Source organism: Diplotaxodon limnothrissa, linkage group LG5, assembly GCF_057381915.1.
Source record: "Diplotaxodon limnothrissa isolate DT_005_m linkage group LG5, D_limnothrissa_male_GT1.1, whole genome shotgun sequence".
Lineage (NCBI taxonomy): Eukaryota > Metazoa > Chordata > Actinopteri > Cichliformes > Cichlidae > Diplotaxodon > Diplotaxodon limnothrissa.
The window spans coordinates 28,356,891-28,381,360 of NC_140600.1; the positions used below are offsets into that span (position 1 = coordinate 28,356,891).

General features: G+C 39.3%; 1 protein-coding gene across 1 annotated transcript; it reads left to right on the forward strand.

Annotated features, from left to right (window-relative positions):
• Positions 1 to 833: 833 nt before the first annotated feature.
• Positions 834 to 13,373, forward strand: LOC146632549 (protein-glutamine gamma-glutamyltransferase E-like). Its single transcript, XM_085354468.1, has 15 exons — positions 834 to 858; positions 2,085 to 2,255; positions 3,664 to 3,918; positions 4,060 to 4,178; positions 5,037 to 5,165; positions 5,412 to 5,589; positions 5,877 to 6,012; positions 8,104 to 8,213; positions 8,345 to 8,460; positions 8,575 to 8,701; positions 10,525 to 10,670; positions 11,555 to 11,729; positions 11,871 to 12,034; positions 12,620 to 12,753; positions 13,226 to 13,373. Exons 1-15 carry the CDS (start codon positions 834 to 836, stop codon positions 13,371 to 13,373), a joined length of 2,133 nt encoding a protein of 710 aa, XP_085210594.1.
• Positions 13,374 to 24,470: the final 11,097 nt, after the last annotated feature.

Genomic DNA, 24,470 nt, shown 5'->3' on the forward strand with positions numbered 1-24,470 from the left:
GGACTTCCAGTCTATACTTGGCACAGATGTTCCATTGTACTGTGCCGGCTACTTGGTTATGGCATTCCATGAATGCCATACTTGATAGCATCTTCCACCCTTCTTCTATCTGGTATATGCAATCTATCCATCCATAATGGTTCTTCTTCTCGCTCATCTTCTTTCTTGGGTTTCTGCTGCCTGATGTATTCACTAAGCACGTGATCAGTTCTTTCTGACGTACTTATGGATGTTTGTTGTCTCATTCTTGATAGGGATTCTGGCACTCACTATTCCCGGCCTCCTTCCTTCTGCTTAACATACAGTCACAAGATGCTTGACTTGGGATGAAACCCTCCATACATAATTAGTGCAATGTATTATACTAAATTACCTGTGAATTATCAGCAAGTATTTATTTTAAACTGATGCATATTGTACTTAGAGTAAATAAAGCAGCATGTAAAGTTCTAATCCAGGTTTGTGCTCATTGTGTGATGCTTGGATGCGTTGCAGGTTAAATCACATTAGCAGTCACAAACTGGAATCCACAAATTACCGTCAGATCCATAATGACACCTCTGACAGTGACGTCATGCAATGGGTTCAGTTTTGATTGCTAAATGGAATTTGATTTATTTATTTTTTGCCAGGGGTGCGGTTTGATCTTGCTTAAAGCTTTTGAACAACCAGGAAATGGCTAGTCTAGCTGGTTAATCTAGTTTGTGAAATGGGGATGGGTGTAGGAGTTGGTTTAAAATCCACCATGGTTCAGCGTATCCTGTCAGTGTGCTGGTCAGCGCCTTCCAGAGAGCTTCTCGCTGTACTTAAACTGCTGCAGAAAGTCTAGAAAGATGTCATCGGAGACCAGACGGTCAAGTAAGTACAGCAACTTTTGAATGTACATTAACTGAATTTTACCATCATTTACAATACATCGCACCTTATATATATTGTATGCATGAAGAATGTATTGTTATTTACATTTTCTTTTTAACACAAGATGTATTATTTACATAATAAAATGTATTTACATAATATTATATCACATGGTTTGTTAGAAGCAAAAGCAAAATAAAAAAGAGATTTTTAGAAAAGGTTGCATCTGTGTCAGTTTTTATCTGGTAAATTAAATACAATATCATAAAATGCTTATAGATGATATGACTTCAGTCACCTTTGCAGTTTCTTTAAAAAAGCTTCTGGGGAATAAAAATGCATTGGATTAAAGCAAGTGAAGATTTTTTTGTGATATGCTCAACTTTATCACAATAAAAAACAAAACCCAGACAAAGCTAACGGCGTGCCTGTGGTCATTATCTCACAACCGTGAAAATCCAAAATATGTTCTGTAAAACAAAATTAGGTCCAGGTTCAAGTCAGTTTAAATACCAGTATGCCAGATTGATTTTTATACAGCATGCCTCATTCACACACATTACACAAGCACTTTTTTATGCCTCAGTACTTTCTGTCTAATATTTATACTCTGACGGAGACATCAGAGAACAACTAGGGGTTTAATCTTGTCCAATGTTCTTTGGCAGGCAGACTGAAGCAGCCAGGGATTGAATCACTAACTCTCCGATTAGATGACCTGCTTTACCTTCTGAGCTCCATTAAATTATTGTGCTTACATTTATCCATTTCTTGAGCAGACATCTATAAATAACCTTAGAATGAAACATCTGGCTTTTCTTATCTCAAGACCAAACTTACTTCTTAAATGCTGAAATGTGTTGCTGTTTCTGTTCAGTCATCCTAATTGTCCAATTCTTGCATCAACATCATAACTAAAAAGTAGGACATGTTGGAGGAAAGGGGTTTTCAGATTTGAACTCAGCAAGTAAACTTTGTCAAAGTAAAGGTGCAATTCTTGACAGTTTGAAAAGATGGAGTAAACATATCACCACTGTGGGCTTTAGTCCTTAAGTGTGGAATAGTTAATTTGACATTTAAGGCAAACATATGGAGAGAAAAGGGAAAGGAAAACACACACAGACACACACAAAAGACATTAACAGGATGAAGGTTCCAGTATCCTGGAAAACTAGCCACAATTCTTTTGATTTTGTCTGTTTCAGTTATATTTTTATTTTTTCCAGTTTTTAAAGGAGTCGGTCTCAACTATGAGATCAACAACACTGAACACCACACCAAAAAACTCTCAAAGGATCAGCTGATTGTGAGGAGAGGTCAGCCGTTCACTGTGAAAGTTGAACTGACGCAACCTTTCAACCCTGACCTTTACCCGCTCACCATCACTGCAGAAACAGGTTGGTCTGTAGTTATACAATGAAGATATTTTTTAAATTGCATATAACTTTCTTTTAATAGATTTTGTTTATTGAAGTAATAAAAGAACTGTTTGAAAATTGATTTCCATGTATCAACAGTGTTTTATGAGGGTTTTTTTTCTTGTTTCTGTTTTCTCTATTTTCTTCTTTTTCTCTGTTTTATCAGCAATATTAATGTTTCGGAATTCTTAATATGGATGTCTATCAAGACCTTTGTGAAACCCATTAAAAATGAAAGATACATGCGTGTTAGTGTAGTTTAAAAAGAGCTCTTAAACACAGGAGCCAGATATTTCAAACAGAGAGCAGGTTTTATATTTATTAATAGAAAGAGAGATTAAGAGAAATTATGTCAGGTGACAGCAATGAGGGTGGAGCAGACAATTGAAAGGGTGAGGAGAAAGCTAGACATAACACAAAGGGGAAAGGCTCTGTTGTAAATAAACTAAGCTTTACTTCTTAAAGGCTTTCACCTACTAGCACAGTTGGATGTGACCAGAGTTTTTCTTTTGCTTTCAGTCATTGGTTGCAATGTCTTTGTTGGCATGAAATTAAAAAGGGAGGCAGTGACTGGCATGATTGAAATGTGCATGGAAGTACAGTACATAATGCAAATTCTAACAAGTTTGAAAGTTAATATTTACCCCAGCTGTCATAGAGTGAGAGGTGCAAGTCTATAATGAGACACATTTACTTGTTCTGTGTTGTACATGTATATGTGGTCAATATCTTAGTAAACATGGCTAAACTTTCAAATGGTAACCTATAATGCTCATTTATAGCTCCATAGATTTATTCTTGGACTGTGCTCAACTTTGAACCCATTTCCCCTTTTAATGCATAATTTAAAAAAAAGAGTAATGATGCATCTTTAAGGTACTGATTTATGTTTATTAAATTCTTTTTTTGGACATGGAAGGTCCTGTCAGGGACCATAGACGGTAAGTTAAAGATGGATCCAGTTGGTGTGACAGTTTCCACCAGTTTATAGACAGTGGTGTTTTAAAGCCTTGACCTGACTGACATGTCAAGGAAAAGGACTGAGAAACATGACACACACCTGCACTAGTGACTTGTCACTCATAGAGCATTGTTTCTGATGATAATGAAGAACAACGTTGTAACAGGAACATGATGTTGCATTCAGTAAAATTTGAAAATAGGGACTGCGACCATAAACCATTAAAGTGCTTACTTACTGCTGTTTTCTCATAGTCTTCTTTGCAACTGCACTTTTTTAAACAGTCACCACCTGCTGGTCATTAGAATTAATGCGGGTTTAAGAAGGATAGTTTTCATAATGTCCATCTTTGGTGGTTAAAACGGTTTGATTGTATTGTATTGTTTATCTCTAGTTACCTATTACCTCTGTGAATCCTCTCAACAGGAAAACATCCATCCGAGAACCTGGGGACAAAGTCATGCTTTGGTATTCCAGACAAAATCAGCCGTTCGCCGTCAGCGAAGGCGGTATGGAAGGTGGAGCTTGAGAAGAGATCTTACCCACTAACGGGTTCCTTGAATTTGACCATTACCCCTCCAGCTGACGCTCCAATCGGAAAGTACAACTTAACTGCCAGATATAGGAACGAGGAAACCTTGTTGGCAACTCTGGTAGTGCTCTTCAATCCCTGGTGCCCTGGTAGGTTTGTTATCTTTCTGTCTGCTGCCAGTTTGCCTAACTGTCCATCAACACTGTTCATCTGTTGCTGTTGTTTTCCTTAAAAACACTATCCATTGATCTTTATGTCTTAAGTATTTATCCCTGTCCTTTTTACTGTAGATGATTCAGTGTCTCTCTCTGATGAGGCACAGAGACAGGAGTATGTGTTGAATGAACATGGTATAATCTATAGTGGAAGTGAGAACTACATCAGATCTGTTCCCTGGGACTTTGGGCAGGTATACACCACACACACACACACACACACACACACACACACACACACACACACACACACACACACACACATATGTCGGGTGTTGTCTCATTGACATAATGCTTTCCCTAGCCGCTTACCCTAATCCTAACCATCAAAAATGAATGCCTAACCCTAACCCTTCCCCTAAACCTAACCATAACCCAATTGTAACCCTGACACTAAAACCACATTTTGAGTCTGAAAAATGCCTTCAAACTCATGGGGACTTGGGTTTTGGTTGGGCCCCACAAGTATGGTACATTTTAGATTTTGGTCTACACCAAGATAGGAAAAACCAGTACACACATACAAACACACTTTGTGTAGGTTTATTAGATTTTTGACACTGAGTTTAATAAATAGACACCAAATAGCACCATATTAAAAAGGCACAATCTTATCTTTCAAAATGGTAGCTACTGAATAATGCTAAAATTTTATTGCTACTGCATATTTTATTTTAAGGGTTTAAACACCATTGTCTTCACACCACTATAATATTTTATCTTCTATAAAGCAAAATAAAACTGGTTAATTTAAAGGGGTGTATACAGTATCTAGAATAATTTAAGAATTTTGATAAATGTTTAACACAAGAGAAAGAAGATGTAACCACCATCAACCTTTGCATAAGCAAAAAGATATTTATGTTTGCTAATTGCTTGCAGGTAAATTTTAAGAATGTACTCACACAGAATGACTCAGTGAGTCACATAGATACAATCTGACACTACTGTAGATAATTTTTGACGATAAGTATGAATAGACTTGCTCTGCTATGAAGTATGAATGACTTACACCACTGTAGTTTAAGATAAGCTGCTCTCTTCCTGCCCAGTTTGAAGAAGACATGGTGAAGATTTGTCTGAAGATCTTGGATGTCAACCCCAAACACCTGGCAAATGCAGCCAATGATGTTTCTGCTCGCTGTAACCCCATCTACGTCAGTCGTGTGGTCAGCGCCATGGTAGGATATTTATGAATATACATCTGTTCTGTACAGATGTATTTTATTTACAAAGAACATTTCTGCAAAAGGGTGATTTAAAGGATTATACTTTAAATATAAAAGGAATCAAGGTAACATGTAGGAAGGAATGGTTTATGGCATTTTGTTAATCAATGTTTTATAACCATTTTGAGGGAAACCATAGCTCACTTGTATAAATCACAATATAAGAAGGAGAACTTTGTTTTCCTTTTTTGCTTCCAGATCAACAGTAATGATGACTATGGCGTCGTGGAGGGACGGTGGTCAGGTCCATACTCGGGTGGGAATGAACCCACTCACTGGTCTGGCAGCTATCCCATCCTCAAGCACTGGTATGACATCAACTGCCAATCAGTCAAATATGGACAGTGCTGGGTATTTGCTGGCGTGATGTGTTCAGGTACTTACTAACTCTGCAAGTCCTTACTCACAGTACAACCGCCAATTTTCTAGACCAAAGTACTAATGTAGGATAATACTAGATGTTCTCTGGAAGTTCATAATATTACTGATATGCAGGGGTCTCATCTGTCTTTTCCTTACTTACAACTTTCTATCACTGGGCCAGCTAGTGGCATAGCATTAAGAATAATGATATTTAACAATAAAATCTAATGTACAATTTGACAAATGCTTCATTCACTTCTTTTCTTTTTTTGGCTGTTTTCTTTGTTTTTTGGGATCCAGTAATGCGTCTGTTGGGCATCCCATGCCGTGTGATCACCAACTTCCAGTCAGCTCATGACAGTAACAAGAATCTCACCATTGATGTGTACCATGCTGACTATGGAGTGAGAGAGAAAGAGACCAAGGACAGTGTCTGGTAAGACATCTATCTATCTATCTATCTATCTATCTATCTATCTATCTATCTCTATATATTAGGGGTGCAACATACACAAAATTCACGGTTCGGTTCGATACTTTGGTGTCACGGTTTGATATTTTTTCGATACAAAAAAATGTTCATGCCTTTTTAATTTGTCATTTATTAAAATTATAAATATATATTTTAACTCAAAAGTACAGTTTTTAAATTTAATGTTGCTGAAACAACAAAGTAATAAAATAATAAATCTATCTGATCGAGAAATTACTCGAGAGTTTATTACAGAGAAATGACTCTTTCCAAAATAAAAGCTATACTATACGCTTCTTCTGGGCTATATTCTCAGCAGCATATGAAACATATCAGGTCCCCATAAGGAGAATCACGTGCTAAAGGCTGTCTAAATGACTCAGGTAAAGTTTGTAGCATGCGTGCTTGTTGTTTTTGTCTGCTTCCACTTGTCTTTGCACTAGGATGATGTCGGTGTAAATGTGCAGTCATATTCGTTGTGTTCCCACTAGTGCTGTCAGCGTTAATCTGAAATGATGTTAACGCCACAACACAGCAAATCTCCGTTAACGAGCTACCACGGATCGCCCCGTGCTTCAGCTGGACGGCGTCAACACGTTAACGAGCTAACTGCGCTAACGCAGTAGTTCCCACCAATGTAATTGAGCATTGCGTGGCACATCCGACATACTGTTTTACTTTTGTCCATGACGCGCTTACCTTCAGGGTCATACTTCACATGAAGACCAAAATAGTTCCAAAGGCCAGATCTGAATGAGGATGGGGGAGGTTCAATTTGCCATGTTGCAACGAGCTTAGCTTCTGTCTTGCTAGCTTGCCTGCGCCTCAGTGGATCTGCGCTCGACAGTGCAGCCTAGACAGAGTAGTCAAACGCAGATCCACTGAGCTCTCAACACAGACAGCATCGTCAGAAGAAAAGTTGATAAAATTAATTTAAAATTTAGTATTGTTCGATACATATGCGTACTGAACCGAAAGCACTGTATTGAACGGTTCAATATCGATATGAGTATCGTTGCACCCCTAATATATATATAGATATATAGATATATTTTTTATTTTTTTTCCCCACTCACCCTGCATGTGAGATTTGTTTGTCCTTTAACCTCGGGTCCTCAGCCAGAGGCCTGGCAGTTTGAGGGACCTATGAAGTCTGTGAGTCTTGGCTGGGGAGGGTCTGGCTTTTCATTTAATTTGTACTTTGCACTGCTGATTTACTTGTGGTTCCTGGAATATTTAAAAGTAGAATGGGAGTCCTCAGCTTTCAGGCCCCTGTTCTGTGAAACCAGTTCCTAGTTTGGAACTGGGAGACAGACACCATCTCTATTTTTAAGATTAGACTTAAACCATTTCTTTTTTATTAAGCATGTAGTTAGGGAAGGACCAGGTGGCCCTGAATCCTCTCTTAGTTACGCTGCAGTAGGTCTAGGCTATTGCAGGGGCCTCCCATGATATCTGGAGGATGGCGGGAGGAAGATCGATAGTAACATAAAACTGACTTTTGATTTTTTCCGTTATGGTGGACTAGGCCAAGAGTTAGGCTTTCAAAATGAATTAAAACTCCATCTAAGTCTATGATTAATTTGATTAATAGATTGAAGTAGAAAAGTAGAAGATTGTTGTCACTCTACCTCCTCATCCTGTGTTTCAAGTTTCTGACAGTGGGATGGAGGGGGTGTGGACTCATTTAAGCTAACATGATATAACCTGTTGTAACCAGGTTTCAGTAAGGCAGAACAAATTAATATGTTGTCAGTTATTAAATCATTTAATAAAAAGGACTTATAAGAGAGAGCCCTAATATTTTATAATTCACATTTAACTGTTTTACTCTTTGGTGCAGCTGAAGATGGTATATTATTCTTTCTTTGTAATTGTCCATGTTTAAATTAATTTGTCAAAATCATCAACAACCCCCCAGTTTTTGATCAACCACTTTAATTTCCTTATGCTGTCACTTAGTCCAGCTCTGTTGACTGTTCTGGACTTTCTAAATCCAGTGTTGAGTTTCCACTCACTCCAACATCAGAATGTTGTGTACTGTATCTGTTTAAGGAACTTCCACGTCTGGTTAGAGTGCTGGATGACCCGAACTGACCTGGCAAAGGATGGAAAATATGACGGGTGGCAAGTTGTGGATCCAACACCACAGGAAAAGAGTGACGGTATGAAATTTCTTGTCTAAACTGTTTCTTCCTTTGTTTTATTACTTTAATTTATTGATAGTAAATATAAGATAAATTTCTAAGTATTGCGTTTGAACACTTTGTCTGAATGAGCTGCTCTACATATGCAGGTGTATACTGCTGCGGTCCAGCCCCAGTCAAAGCCATCTTGGATGGAGAAACTGATCTCAAATATGATGTCCCATTTGTCTTTGCTGAGGTCAATGCGGACTGCATTGACTGGCTGGTTAGTATACATAGCTCGACTCTATGAATACATGAATATCCCATTTAGAAGGAAGTCTTTGGCAGAAATGTTTTATGTCTAGTTTTGTGTTCTAAATAGTTTTTTTGTGTTCAGTGTAAAGCTGATGGCACAATGACGAAAATGCTCTCTGACACCAAGTCAGTCGGACAGAATATCTCCACCAAGACTGTTGGCTCCAACACGAGGCTGGACATCACAGACAAGTACAAGTACAAGGAAGGTGAGTTCAGCTGACAAACTCAAAGATTTGAGCTGACCATTTCGTCCATTGCCATCCTGATATTATGAAACTATACACACGTGGACAAAATTGTTGGTACCCTTCAGTCAATGAAAGAAAAACTCACAATAGTCACAGAAAGAACTTTAATCTGACAAAAGAAGTAATAAATAAAAATTCTATATATCTTAACCAATGAAAGTCAGACATTGCTTTTCAAGTATGCTTCAACTGACTTATTAAAAAAAAAAAAATGCATGAAACAGGCCTGGACACAAAAATGATAGTACCCACAGCTTAATATTTTGTTGCACAACCTTTTGAGGCAATCACTGCAATCAAACGATTCCTGTAACTGTCAATGAGACTTCTGCACCTCTCAGCAGGTATTTTGGCCCACTCCTCATGAGCAAACTGCTCCAGTTGTTTCCAGTTTGAACGACGCCTTTTCCAGACTGCATGTTTCAGCTCCTTTCAAAGGTGCTCAATAGGATTGAGGTCAGGGCTCATAGAAGGCCACTTTAAAATAGTCCAATGCTTTCCCCTTAGCCATTTTTGTGTGTTTTTGGTCATTGTCCTGTTGTAAGACCCATGACCTGTGAGCTTTCTGACACTGGCCAGCACATTTCTCTCTAGAATCGAGTAGTCTTGAGATTTCATTGTACCCTGCACAGATTGGAGACACCCTGTGCCAGATGCAGCAAAGCAGTCCCAGAACATAACCGAGCCTCCCCCATGTTTCAAAGTTGGGACAGTGTTCTTTTCTTGATATGCTTCATTTTTCCGTCTGTGAACATAGAGCTGATGTGCCTTGGCAAAAAGTTAAATTTTTGTCTCATCTGTCCACAGGACATTCTCCCAGAAACTTGACATATTCCAGTCTGGCTTTTTTATGATTTGTTTTCAACCATGGTGTCCTCCTTGGTCATCTCCCATGTAGCCTACTTCGGCTCAAACAACAACAGATGGTGCGATCTGACACTGATGTTCTTTGAGAATGAATCTTAGCTTGGATCTTTTTAGAAGTCTTTCTGGGCTTTTGTTACCATGCGAATTATCCGTCTCTTTGATTTGTCATCAATTTTCCTCCTGTGGCCACATCCAGGGAGGTTGGCTACAGTCCCATGGATCTTAAATTGCTGAATGGCATGTACAACTGTAGTCACAGGAATATCTAGCTGCTTGGAGATGGTCTTGTAGCCTTTACCTTTAACATTATTTTCTTTCTAATCTCCTGAGACAACTCTTTCCTTTGCTTCCTCTGGTCCATGTTGAGTGTGGTACACACCATATCACCAAACAACACAGTGACTACCTGGAGTCCTATATATAGGCCCACTGACTGATTACAAGATTGTGGACACCTGTGATGCTGATTAGTGAACACACTTTGGATTAACATACATGTCCCTTTGGTCACATTATTTTCATTCTTTTCTAGGGGTACCATCATTTTTGTCCAGGCCTGTTTCATGCATTTATTTTTTAAATAATTCAGTTGAAGCATGGTTGAAAAGCAATGTCTGACTTTCATTGGTTAAGATTTATGGAATTTTTTATTTATTATTACTTTTGACAGATTAAAGTTATTTCTGTGAATTATTTCATAATTTATGTCACATTTTGTATTATTGGGAATTTCAAAATTCAACTATATAAACCTAATGGAGTAATAGGAATTTGCAAAATATATTGCAGATGAAGATGTAATAAACTTCATCAGTAATGAGAAGGTTCATTTCATTATGGTCTGAACATTTGATATTATTTGATAAAAATTAATTTGTGAATCTTGAACTCAACAACATTTTCAATCCCCACAGGCACTGAGAAGGAGAGAACCGTATTTAAATATGCCCTCTCCAGAAATAAGGAGACAATGGGCAATGAAGGGGCCACAAACAGTACCAATGGAACATCTCCTGGGGGCATCGTTCCACAGCCAAAAATAAACATCCAATTTAAAGAGGTACATCACAGAGTTCCTGTTGTATCTCTTTATTTTTCTATTTAAGTGAATCTTAAATATATTTTAGTACTTACTTGGTGTCTGGATTTTCTAAAAAATTTTATTATTACAAATGTAACAAAAAGTTACCTCTGTTGCCTTTTTAAATTAATTTTAATAATTTAACCAAAACAGTTAATGAATAAAAGCTCATCCAATCCACCAGACCCCATAAAACCATAAAAAGGACTGAAAAAAGCACTGTCAATGTGAAATGTGTTATCTCTTATATGCAGTTCTATACTCAAGTGTCTACAGTATGACCATTTTAGCACACTTGTCCTGCTCTAGCTGAGCAGCCAGTTAGATGAATAACTGGTGGATTGGCTGTTTGCAGGATCATCATCTGACAAGTTTTCTTTTGAAATGTCATCAGGAGGCCCACAAATAGCATTAATGTTAACAGCTGTGGTGGTGATTGGGCCAAATGTTTTTGTTGGAACTAAGGATTGCATTCGTCTTTACTGTATGTGCTTTAATGAGAATGAAAACGTTACATTTTAACTATATCTTGTGCATGAAGCACACTGAATGCTGTCTAATTACAAATCACTCATAGTTTATAGCCACTGGCTGAAATTAGCAAAGGCTAGCAAAGGCTGTGCTTAATGGTCTCTACTGTAAATCAATTTTAACAAAAAACCACCCAAAAACCACAACTTATTCAAAAGAGATGACCATTACCGTTGTTACCTAAAAGCAAAGTGCTTATCTAAATTAAGAAAACTCAAATCTCACAAGCTGTTGTTTTAAGCATATCTTTTTAATCATATTTTAAGGAATTGTGCATAATAAACCTGGTGCACAGGGAATTGTACCTTATTCCTCTATTTGTGATGCTGCAGGTATCCAAGCCAAAGGACGGTCAGGACGTGAGTCTGAAGCTGGTGCTGAACAGTGAGAGCAGCACTGCCAGGCCTGTGTCCATCAATATCAGCGTCCAGGCCATGAGATACAATGGCTCACCGGTTGAAAACATCCAGAGTGAGGTAAAGGAAGAGACACTGCTGCCTGGGAAAGGTGAGTCAATTGGATAGGACTGAAGTGTTTTTTGTGGGGTGGGGTTTATTCTTAGATTAGAGATACCTCAAAGACAGATTGAGAGATCAGGTCATATGAGAGACTGCAACAACTATAATTCTCTCCCTCTGTCTGCTCCAGATCTGTCCATCCCTATCTTGGTCCCCTTCTTGGTGTACCATGAGCACATGGTGGACTCTGACAGCATGAAGATTTCAGCTATGGTCACAGATAAGCTGGAGCCGAAAAATGTCTACCTAGCAGTGAATGATGTCATTCTGTTGGATCCTCCAATCTCCATCACAGTGAGTAAAAAACTACCATCTCTCTCACTCTGTAATCATTCTGTAGCTTTGTTCGAAGAACAACTGACACATTAGCTCACAGCTGTTGTTATCTCCTGCTGTACTTGTTTTAATGATAAATATAATTATGTGAAATGAAATAAAGACTTGCTAAATTAGCACAAAACAAAAAGCACCATCGCTGCCAGTTGACATGTCTTGTATTTAAAAGTAATTGGTCATGGAGCTGGTACAGTTAAACTGAAACTGATTGCTACATGAGGAGTTAGGTCACATTATTACAGTTGGCAGTCTTTAATGTATACCAAATTTCATATTTGTCCTTCGGGATGGAACACGTGAGTGTGCCGAAACCTTTATCTGATATCATGCGCGATGGTCAGAGAGTGAGTGTTTTTCTATGTGCATGACTGTGTATAAAACATGCACCTCCTGTATCTGTGGTGTTGTATGATGTGGGCTGTCATATTTATAGCAGAAGTTGCATAAACTGAAAGTGATATACGTGTTGTGGTTTCTAATTTTTGGTTGGGAAAAATATTGCATATGCAAAAGTTTTTGAACTGTAAAATCTTTGTCTTTTAGACTCCCAGTCTGGCAAGCGTGAACCAAAGCACAACTGCTGAAGTGGTTTTCATGAACCCAGTCAACAAGACACTGACAGATTGCACTCTGACTATTTCTGGAAGTGGTCTCGTGGACGGAGAGCAAAATTGCATGTAAGCGTGTGTGCATAATTTAAACTTATCTGGATTCTAAATGCTTGTGTACAGTTTTACACAACAAGTGTTGTGTGCACCAGTTTTTCCTCCATGTAGCAATGGCATTATTTCCGTCTTCACACCACCTGAAATGACACAGGCTCACTAGAAGCTGATCACACCTGGGTGTGGGTCCCTAACGTCTCGGGGCTCAGCTGGGGTCTTTCCCCTTTATCTAGCCACTGACTACAGTGCTCAGCAGTCCCTGAGATTTCTGTAATGGTGTGTAAAACAGTGGAGTAAAACAGTGGATGGGCCATTGAAATCAGGACAGCAAAATTCCAGTGGAGAAACTTCTGCTCACCTCCTTAGCCCATCTTGCAGCTTCCTCCTGTCGTCACAGTTCTAGAAACACAAGCTTTTACCAATCCGGTCTCACAAATTAAACATTAACCTTAACTGTTCTGTTTTACTCTTATGTTTCCCTCAGACTTCCAGACCTGAAACCAAGCCACAGGTTTCGTGTTACGTTTTTCTTACTTCCCAAGAAGACTGGCAAGAAGACCGTCCTGGCTGACTTTGACTGCTCCTCCTTCAGAGACCTCAAGTGCACCTGTACTGTCAATGTCCAACCATAATTCCTCAGAATCACAGGGTAGAAGCTGTGTAATTTTAGTCAGTAAATAAAATTAAAAAAATGTAAAAAAAAAAAAAGCTTGATGTAGACATTTTATTTTTACACAATTTGGTAAAGGGTCAGTAAGTGATTGCATAATTTTGCCAAATAAACTGTCAAAACCTTGTGGATGTTTGGGTCATTTTTTGTGTACTTTAGAAGTGTCAAGAAAAAAAAAAAAAAAAAAAAAGAAGTGTCACAGTCTGGTGGAGGTAGACTGTAGGAATTTGTAAAGAGGACACAAAATGCAGACACAAAAGGAACGTGGAACCAAAACTTGGGTATTAACAAAAAGCGAGCCGTTTAATGAGGCTGGTAAGAAATGTACAAACAAAGAGCAAGGCTAACTGAAGCAAAACTAACATTAACCTAAACTGGGAGAACTAAACAAACAAGAACAACCTGGACATGAAACATGACGTGAACAACAGATGACCTGACAAAGGACGAACAGAAACACACAGACTAAATACACACAAGGGTGATTAGGGGAAGTGGAAACACATGGGGAAACAGCTGACACTAACGAGAAAAAGGAAGCAAAGCTGACTACACTGACGTAGGACATGGACCTTCAAAATAAAAGAGGCAACGTGAGACGCAGACATGACAATACAAACTTGACAGGGGTAGAAGACACAAGAGGAATCTAATAAACAAATGAACTTAGATAACCTAATGAACTTAAACATAAACCATAAACATCAAAAATAAACTAAAACTCAAAACGCTGGGTCAAACGACCCAGATTCGTAACAAGAAGTCGATCACACCAACACAACTCATTCTTTCTTTGCTGTTTGTTTGTAATCATTCATGCTCAGTATCATTCAGTTTACAGTCTCCTTGTGCTAATAATGTTTCTTTTTATTATAAAGGACGACCGTGGCTCAGGGGGTTGGGAAGCGTATCTGTAAGTGGAAGGTCACCGGTTCAATCCCCGGGCTCTCTGTCCTGGTCGTTGTGTCCTTGGGCAAGACACTTTACCCTACTGGCGTTGGCCAGAGGGGCCGATGGCGCAATATAGCAGCCTCACTTCTGTCAGTCTGCCCCAGGACAGCTGTGGCTACAACCGTAGCTTGCCTCCACCAATGTGAGAGTGAATGAATAATGGCATTGTAAAGTGCTTTGGGTGCCTTAAAAAGCGCTATATAAATCCAATCCATTATTATTATTTGTTGTTTGGGACACAAGAGAACAGGTGTGTCATAAAAAGAATTATGATACAGAATAACGTGTCTGTTTGCGTCACTCTACATTTACTTTTGTTCAGTCATAAGTAAAGAACATTTTATTTATTATCATTTGGTTATTGTTACCACCATTACTTTACTTAAATTGTTTGCATAGTTACACCATTGTTAGTCACATATCTGCACCACGAACTTGTACAGAAAGTACAGCACTGATGTTTTATATAAATGTCACATTTTGTATTATATGTCATCACTACTACCACATACACTGAAATAAAAGCTGACACCACTGCACATTGTAAGCTGTTACTGGGACATCAGATACAAATTCTGCACTGGTGTTGTCATCATCCCTCAGTGGCCTAAAGGAGACATTAGACCGCAGTGTTACTCAGACCATACAGTGTGTTTCAGAGTCAGATTTGTGAAGAAAAACAACTGACAATATATTTGTTCAGGAAATGCAAAGATTTGCTTTTAAAAGAATGTACAGCTGGAATATGAAAAGTCAAAATGGACAAAGTTTTAATACAAAAAAAGTTAAAAAACATACAGAAGGAATAACCTTACAATGCCACTATTTACTGGGAAAAATCCAAAGTATGTTCTTTATCTAATTATTTTAAGAAATTCTGACATTTCATAATGTCTAAAGTAGTGGTTGGCTAATTGTCTGACCTTCCACCAGATAACAATTAGCAGGGCTTTAATTAAAAAAAAAAAAACAATTTAAAAGCCCATTATAAAATGGAGTGGGTGGAAACAAGTGTGAGGTGTGTTTTGTGACAGAAGGATATCATCAATAGGGAAAATGAAAGTTGCTATGATGTATGGTTTCAAGACAGTGGCCCAAACAAAAAGACAGGAGGCCGAGGTGGAGGTGGCAGAGCTGAAAATGTTAAGGTTTTCACTGGGAGTGACCAGAATGACGTTTCTGTGTCTGTGGGGTCATCTTGTCTAATTTCAAAGGATAAAATTTTGATTTAATTTGATAGTTTAAAACTAATAAATAAATAAAAAACATATGTGCAGAAACAATCATTTTTACTTGATGCAGTCAAAATTGATTGTGTCTCCATTTGTGAATTGATTTGAAATAAACCTTGTTTTTTTCCAGCATTATAACTTCAGTTCGCGGCGGTTTTCACCTTCTGTTCTCTCCGTGTCTCAGGCCTGCCTCTGTGCCGATACGTGAGATGCACCTCATTGTGGAGGATGTCATAAAAATGGGTGGAGCTCACAGTCAAAGGTTAGAGCTTTATTCACAATGTGCTTATAAAAACTACCAGAAAAAGCTGCTGGCGTCTCTGCTTGCCCATTTCCATCTTTGGTTATCGGAGACTGACATGCCTGTAAAACAGAGATAGCTGCAGCAAAGAAACAATTAGAGCTCTCGACTGTGTACTCAACTCCCCCTGGCTTCTGCTCCACGGCTGCTGAGTGAGCCCTCATCTGGGACTCTCCTCAGCTCTTTCTGGGACAGTGGCGCGGCTGCCCCTATGTTGGTCTTCCTTGGTCTCTTGTGTTCTGGGGGCCTCTGGATGTCTGGAGTTTTGATCTCCTCCATACCTGCTTCATGCCCTGGAGGACGGGGCTGTGGCCCCCCCACACCCTCTAGCAGATCATTACATGAAGGAACCTTTTAAAAACAAGCGCGTCCATGCTCACAGGTGTACACACGTGTGATCACACCCACAAACTACACCCTTTTTGGCTCCTACCTCAAAGCACACTGTGTTCTGATGATCTTATGTGCTGCACAATAATGTTTAATATTTAGTATTTACTGTCATATTCCCATATATCATTGTGATGTTGTTTATTCTATTACTCTTGTTCTCTTCTGCTTGTTTTCTTTTTTCTTTCTCAACAGGTGATCCAGGTGATTGATATATGCTTTTTTTTTTTTTTTTGCTGCCCATTCTGTTGGTTTTTGGTTTTTGCCCTTCTCCCCCATCCCTCTTCTCAGCTGTTTCTCTTTCCTTCTCCCCTTCTTTCCCCCAGTCAAGTCTGTCCCGTATTCCATCCATCCATCCATTCGCTTCCGCTTATCCTTTTCAGGGTCGCGGGGGGCGCTGGAGCCTATCCCAGCTGTCATAGGGCGACCTGTCCAGGGTACACCCTGGACAGGTCGCCAGTCTGTCGCAGGGCTAACATATAGGGACAGACAACCATTCACACTCACATTCACTCGCACATTCACACCTAGTGACAATTTGGATTAATCAATTAACCTATCCCCACAAGCTGCATGTCTTTGGACGGTGGGAGGAAGCCGGAGTACCCGGAGGGAACCCACGCAAACACGGGGAGAACATGCAAACTCCACACAGAAAGACCCCGGCCTGATGGTGGAATTGAACTCAGGACCTTCTTGCTGTGCGGCAACAGTGCTAACCACCGTGCCACCGTGCTGCCCAATAAACGAATAAACAATAAAAGGTGAATCAAATGGACCATTATGGCAAGGCTGGGATGGTCAATTTGGTAAAGTAAATCCGTTGGGCATATTTCTTTGCCTTTAGACAACAATTCTGATGGCAAAAGAGCCAAACAGGACAGGCAAAAAAAAAAAAAAAAAAAAAAAAAGAGCTCTCGACTGTGGCCACAAGATGGCAGAAATGTAAAAAAATAAAAAATAAAAAAAGATACTCCCATTATTGGTGAAGTCTTTCCTGTCTTTTTTGAAGATTTTTTTTTTTTATTTCCTATAAAGTAGATTGAAAGCACAAAATGAACAGAAATTAAGACAGAAATGAAGCTGAAATTAAACATGAAAACAAATAAAGGTATGTTTTACCCATAGATTTTGACATCATAATTAAGTGGCCAAAAAAATTTCGTCATTTAGCTAAAAACACAAAATAAAATTTGATTCAATTTTATTCATAAAATGACAAATCGCAGCAACAGTTTCCTCAAGGCACATGATATTCTAAGGTAAAGACCCTACAAAGATAGATATAAACCAGATAAAACCTCAACAGTCTCCCTTCTAATAAAAAGAAATCTCTGGCACAACCAGGCTCAGGGAGGGGCAGCCATCTGCCATGACGGTTTGGGAGTGAGGGAAGAAAGACAGGACAAGAACAGGATACACTGTCCAAGAGGGTCAGAGCTTAACAATAACTAATGACCAAGCTTTACAAGGTTTTAATACAAGTGTATTGATGTTCCGCAGATAATAAGGCAGCAGTAATGGTGTTTTTTTTAATCAGAGGTTTGAGTTTTGAAATTGAACAGGTATACACACACATACACTGTGAATTTTATATTGGCTTCACTTTTTACAAGCAGGCCTTTATTTCAAACAGACCAACAGAGATTATTGTCAATTTTGTTCTATTTCATTTTTTAGAAAAATTATATGAATACCAAAGTGCCAAAAAGTGCAATTGAAGCTGGCTGATAAAAGGGAGTCAGTCAGGGAGTCAAACTCCAACTTTACACAAAACACATGCCCTGTGAGAGAAGGATGGACAGGTAAATGGTGCGTGCAAGGGGGTGATGAAGACATTTAGATGATGAAGAAATTTACGTCAGCTGTCAAATCCAACAGTGACTTCAACACACCTCAGAACGTGTCCCAACTCGATGACTTGGCTGACATCAGTAAATCTGCCCTGGGTAGATGTAGACTAGGAGGTCAAGAAATAAAAAGAACTAAACAGCACTAACTTTGTAACAGTTAGAGACAGTATTTTTATGCTTCTTTATCTAATACAGATGTTTTAAATGGTCTTTTATAATATATATGTTGTCTTTTATAAAATCTCCAGATGTTTGTGCATATTGGTACATTTAAGATGAGTGTCAACTTATTCAGGTTGTAACTCGATGTAACAGAACCACAGCAGACTTGACCACATGGCAATGCTTTTCACACACACTTTATTTTTACGGTTGCTGTTTTACAATTGGCTACACCTTTGCAGCTCGCAGCCAAACACATTACCAACAACAACAATTACAGCAGAACCAAGTTCAGACTTTAAGCAGGGCATGATTGCAGATGCCGCTCAGGTGTGTCCGTCTGCAGTGCCAACCACAGACCACGGCCCGCCACATACCCCCATCACCCGACTGTGGCCAGCCCCTGGCCTAGTGACAGGTGTCTGTTTAGGTGACCACCCACGTATACAGCGGCGCTAGTAATGAGGTGGGTCCAGGTTCCGCCCGCATGTGAAGCAGCGGTTCCGGAGCTGGTCTGTGGGCCACCAGTGTGGCAATTGGCAGGAGTGCAGCAATTATGGCCGTGAGCCGGGGCTCATAGGCAGCTCAACGGGTGGCAGGTGTACTGGGAATCCATCCCACCTGCCAAACCATCCTACCTGTTGCTTCTATGCATGCGCACAACATGAAATAAAGTGCAAAACCGTCCTACCTTTGTGAATGTGACCTACAAGCATATTTTAACAGCTAAAATTCAGTGGCAAATCATCCTACCTTTGTTAATAAGAGCTAGAAACACACTCTTACGGGTAAAATTAAGTGCCAAACCATGCTACCTACAGCACACGGCCAGTCCCTCCAGCACCCCGACCTCCAGCTCAGGCGGAAAACGTCCTACTTTGTCAAAACATCCTACCGTAGCGTAAATTTATAGTCATGTCTACCAATCCGTGCTGTCTTATCAGAATATACTACCTTACGTGGTTTATGCCTCCATTGTACATATCTATAGGTAGGTATTTATTTAGGCAGGAGGACTAACATTAATTGACAAGGTTTACACTGTACGCCAGTTTACAGAAGTTTAGAAGTACTAAATCAAGACTTCAAATATGACTTCAACTGAGACTCCAAATTGGAGTATTTTTGCACTGGTGAGAATAGATTTCTTAATATACATCAGAGTTAAAGAGAATATAGTTTGTGATTGCTTGCAACATTATAATATTGCGGTTAATGGGTGTAAGAATACAAAATAGAAAATGGGCCTGGAATGGGAACAAAGAACTGGGGTGCAGGGCAGGAGGACAATCAACCCCCACCCTCAGGGCAGGAAGCAAGAGTTACTGAGGGTGAGGGGCAGACAAAGGGCAAACGGACACTACCTTAAAAGGAGATGGGAGTCAGGGTGTCAGCACCCTTGGCCACTGTACTAGTGTATTTCCATTGCGGGGGTGTTTACTGTAGGGGGTTGGGGGGGACCAGAGGTTATACTGTAACTGTTGTGTGGAGTTCTTTAGAACAGCCTTTAGCATAGGACTGCATAGGAATGCAGTGTGCTGATCTCCAAATGCATCTGTAAGAATAATGGGTAATAAAAGGATTGTGTAAAATATGGAAACATCTCAGCGTGATCTCTACCAGGACCAAAAGAATCACAGAGACCGGCGTTGTCTCAACAGCACAAAAACCAAAATGCATACTAGCTTGAAAAGTTAACAAATTGACAACAGCTTAAGGAAAACTGTAATAAAGAAGTAAAACATATAATACTAACTGTTTTTCACATGCACGAGATTGGAGTAGGATCAAATAATAGGTGTGTGCTATTAACACCGAAAACATGGCCGTTTTGAGTTGTGCGCAAGCGCAGTAACAACAAGTGGGACAGCTTGATAGGTAGGGTGTTTTGTCAGGTGGTTGCTCCACCGCCCTCCTCCAGGTAGCGAGCACCTGACAAAACACCCTACCTATCAAGCTGTCCCACCAACCATCAAACCATCCTACCCGTTGTTTCTGCGCATGCGCACAACACAAAATTAAGTGGCGAACCGTCCTGTATTTGTGAATATTAGCTAGAGAAATACTCTGATATGTAAAATTTATTGCCAAACCATGCTACCTTTGTGAATGTGACCTACAAGCATACTTTAACGGGGGGAAATGACCCGTGTGGCACTTAATTTTACTCGTCAGAGTATTTTTCTAGCTAATATTCACAATGGTAGGACGGTTCGCAACTTAGTTTCGTGTTGTGTCTGGACCTCCTCCACTCCCACGCCTTCGGGGTGGCGGAGGTGTCAGCCAGGACCAGATCAGCAGCTCAGGTGCGTCCGCCTCCTCTGCACCGGCACCGCAGACCATACCCCGCCACACTCAACTACCCATGAAAGTGTCATGCTGTTCCCAGGCCTGTGTTGTTGGACTGCTTGTGCAATTTATATGAAATGTGCTGGCATGTACACAAGGATGTAGCTTTTTCAGCAAGGCAGCTTAAATAAGGTAAAAGAGTTACAGAGTCAGTGATCTACATGCAAAAAATAATGTATCATTTAGTTAAACACGACAGTTTGGTGCACCTCCCTAAGAGTTTTACCCTCAAGTTACATGCTTAAGGTTCAGACAGCACGACATCAGCCTGATTATAGCCCAAATTCAACAACGTATGGTGTCACTCTGGATTTTGATCTCCAAAAAAAAATCATACACAATAGTTCATTTTCACCTTATATGCTGTGTCATAATGAAAGGATTTTTGTCTTTTTGAGTCTTTCATGATGGTCATGCCCATTTGGTTCTCCCGGAGGTTTCTTCCTGTTAAAAGGGAGTTTTTCCTTCCCACTGTCGCCACAGTGCTTGCACATAGGGGGTCATATGATTGTTGGGTTTTTCTCTGTATTTATTATTGTAGGATCTACTGTACAATATAAAGCGCCTTGAGGCGACTATATAAATAAATTGAATTGAATTTCATGAGATTAACTGTTATGATCACAGAGGATTCAGTTGGCAATTAGGTGAAACGCTTGAGGACTCACACGCAGGACTCAGAGGCACTGTTGGTATTTATTACAGTTCCACCAGGTGTATATACAAATAGTGCAGGGGTAGTGCTATATACAAAGCAGTGACAGGGAAAAGGCTCCGGGAAATTCCAGGTAGGGAAAAGACACTTGCTCCTCTTCTGACTCTCTCCTATCGTGACCAGTCTCTCTCCAAACACTCACAAAAAAACAGGAATCCACTCAGGGAATGCAGGGTCGGGTCCAGGGGATTTATGTACAGAAGGAAACACACGTTAGGGGTTTTGCGCAGGGAAACGAAAGAGAACTTGCTCAGAGCTGGGCTGCACTGACGCAAGTCACACACAACGATCCAGCGATGAGTAGAAGCCACTCCCTGGCTTAAAGGCTGGCTGCACTGATGAGGCCCAGGTGTTTCCTCTTCAGAGGGGCGTGGGCCGAGGGCGTGAACCCGCCATGAGTTCCACCCTGGTGAGAGAGCGAGAGAGAGAGCAAGAGAGAGAGAGAACACTACTAGTCAGCGGCCTGCTGATCCCCTGACCGTGACAGAAACTCTAAAACTTATGCCATTCACACTGCCTCTGTTGTTGTTGTCCATTTATTTCCTTTCCTGTAATTGCTAGCTTGCCCTTCCTCCTGATGTACTTTGTGAAACAAAGTTTGATAAAGAAGCTGCATATAGTCTGTCTTATCTCTCAGTCATGAAATGGCATGTTTTTATGACTTTACAATTGCCCAATCTGACAGAGTTACGCTCAAAACAAAACAAAAAAAATGTAATTTGAATGTGACTTTTGCATTTCTTTGCAGTAAGAAAGGAATGTTCTTAACTTAAGATTTCCAAAATATACTTATGAATAATAATAATAAAACTCCCCAAGTATAAAGCACAAGTCAGGTTTGATTTTTACTAAACAACAAATGAAATGTATTGAAATTACACTTTCAAAGGGACTTGTTATGCTAATTTCAAATTCATTTTTTGAATTCTTGTGCTCTGCTAGCATAGCTGAACAGTTTAAAATAATCCTTATTTATCATATTGTGGACCTTGGTGCAATTCCCTAGTTTGTCCTCGGTTTAAAACAGCCAATTTAGTTAATTTCTAATGCTTAATTAAACTTTCTTCTGACAGTGACAGTGAGTATGCTGGCATTATAAGTCTCCTTAAAAAATTAAAGTTGTAAAACTACATAAAAAGTTCATGGACATGAAAGTCAAAATAATCTGTACTTGGAAATTTTACGTTGACCATGTAAAACCAGTGAAAAATTGGAGGTTTACGAACAAAAGAAAAATGGAAGTGCCAAACAGATTTCACTGGAATCATTTGTGAAGAAGAGGAACGAAGCTTCCCTTGGGTGTGTTGGAGAATGTTGAGAAACAGGTGGGTGGAGTATCTCAAAACCTGATCTTATCTTTCCACGTTGCATTAAACATGAACATGCCTTATTCATGTCAGTGTTGGGCAATGTGGTTTCTTTCTATGTGTGATATAAAAGAAAAATGTTCTCAGGCTGGAACTGGACAACAAACAGTTTCAGATTAATTTTGAAACACAATGTGTGCCCATAGAAAAATAATTAAGAATTATGAGTCCTTACATGGATTATTTTGTGTGAGAAAAACACAATGTAAGCTGCGTACAAAAACATGTCATAGATCTCATTTAATCAGTACAGATAAGAAGCACAGTATGACAGCCTGATTCAAATACATATACAGAGTCTGCCTCAGAAATGGTTGTGTTAGTATTTCAGATAAGTGCATTAAAATTTGACACAGATACAATGAGAAGGTCAACATCAAGAAAACCGAAGGAAACATACTTTCATTTCATGTCAAAAACAAAGAACAGTTCAGGTAGAACATTTAAAGACTATGTAAGCTGTCTCACTGTCTCCTGTGTAGTGGCCAGTGTTGGGCAAGTTACTTTGAAAAAGTAATTAATTATAGTTACTAGTTACTTCTTCAAAGAAGTAACTGAGTTAGTAATTGAGTTACAAGACTCTAAAAGTAATTAATTACTTGAAAAGTAACTATTGCGTTACTTAAAAAACTTTTTTTTTAACCCTCTGGGGTCCAGGGTATAATAGGCCATTTTTCACTACTTTTGATTTTCCCTCCACATTTCACTGTTAAAAACTATTTACTTTGCTTTGTTTGGTATCATCCTTTTCAGCACAATCTCACGTGTCTGAATTTATAGTTATGTTTTCATTTTGACATACTGTATTAACACAATTGATCTAAAATTAGACAAAAAGCATAAAATTTGAGTAGAAAAAGTTATATTTTATGCTGTAACAACCACAAACATGTTTAATGAATTATATTTCATAACTTTAAATGCAAATATAAATTGCCAATTTTAAAATCATATGCACAGGTTTTGCAAACAAAGTTATTTGCAGCCATTTACCTTTTACCCTTTTTAAAATAATCATTTCAAACTATTTACAGAACAATCAGCTGTTCTGCATTCAATAAGATGCCACAAAATTATTTGTGCCACTCCAAAAAATAATTTCTGTCCACTATAAAGGAGAACATCACAGCCTGACACCTGCAGACAGCAGTCGCCTCATTGTTTTGACACACAACACAAAACTATCCACAACACTACACACTAACTACACAAGACAACACATTAACTACACACTCCAAACACGCTAAACGTCACAAATCTCTCACATCTCAAAACTCGCTCTCTCTCTCTTTCTGCTCTCTCTCACTCTCTCTCTTGCCGTCACTCCTAAAACTTCCCCCTCTTCCTAAACAACCAAATGTCATGTTGCCATATTATTTTTTGATTGGTCAACATGGTGCATTTTTCCACCAACACGAAAGGGCTGGGGAGGGGGGTTTGGTCATAAGCAGAGAGTGCTTGCTAGCGCTGTCCTTAGACAGTAAACGTGATGAAACTATTGAGGAAAACACGGGTATATATTGTTTATCATGACTCTGGTTTTACGTGGCCTATCAACACAATTTAAAAACTGGTATATATCACCTTGTTGCTTTGTCATCTTGAAGTGATTGGCTTACCACGACTACTTTATTGTTCCTCAGCCAAACAGCAGCACTCAAGCGATTGTTTTGCCCCCTTAGCTCTGGGTGTTGTGCTAGAAAGTGATTGTCTGGCAGAAAGTGATTTCCATCCGCGGG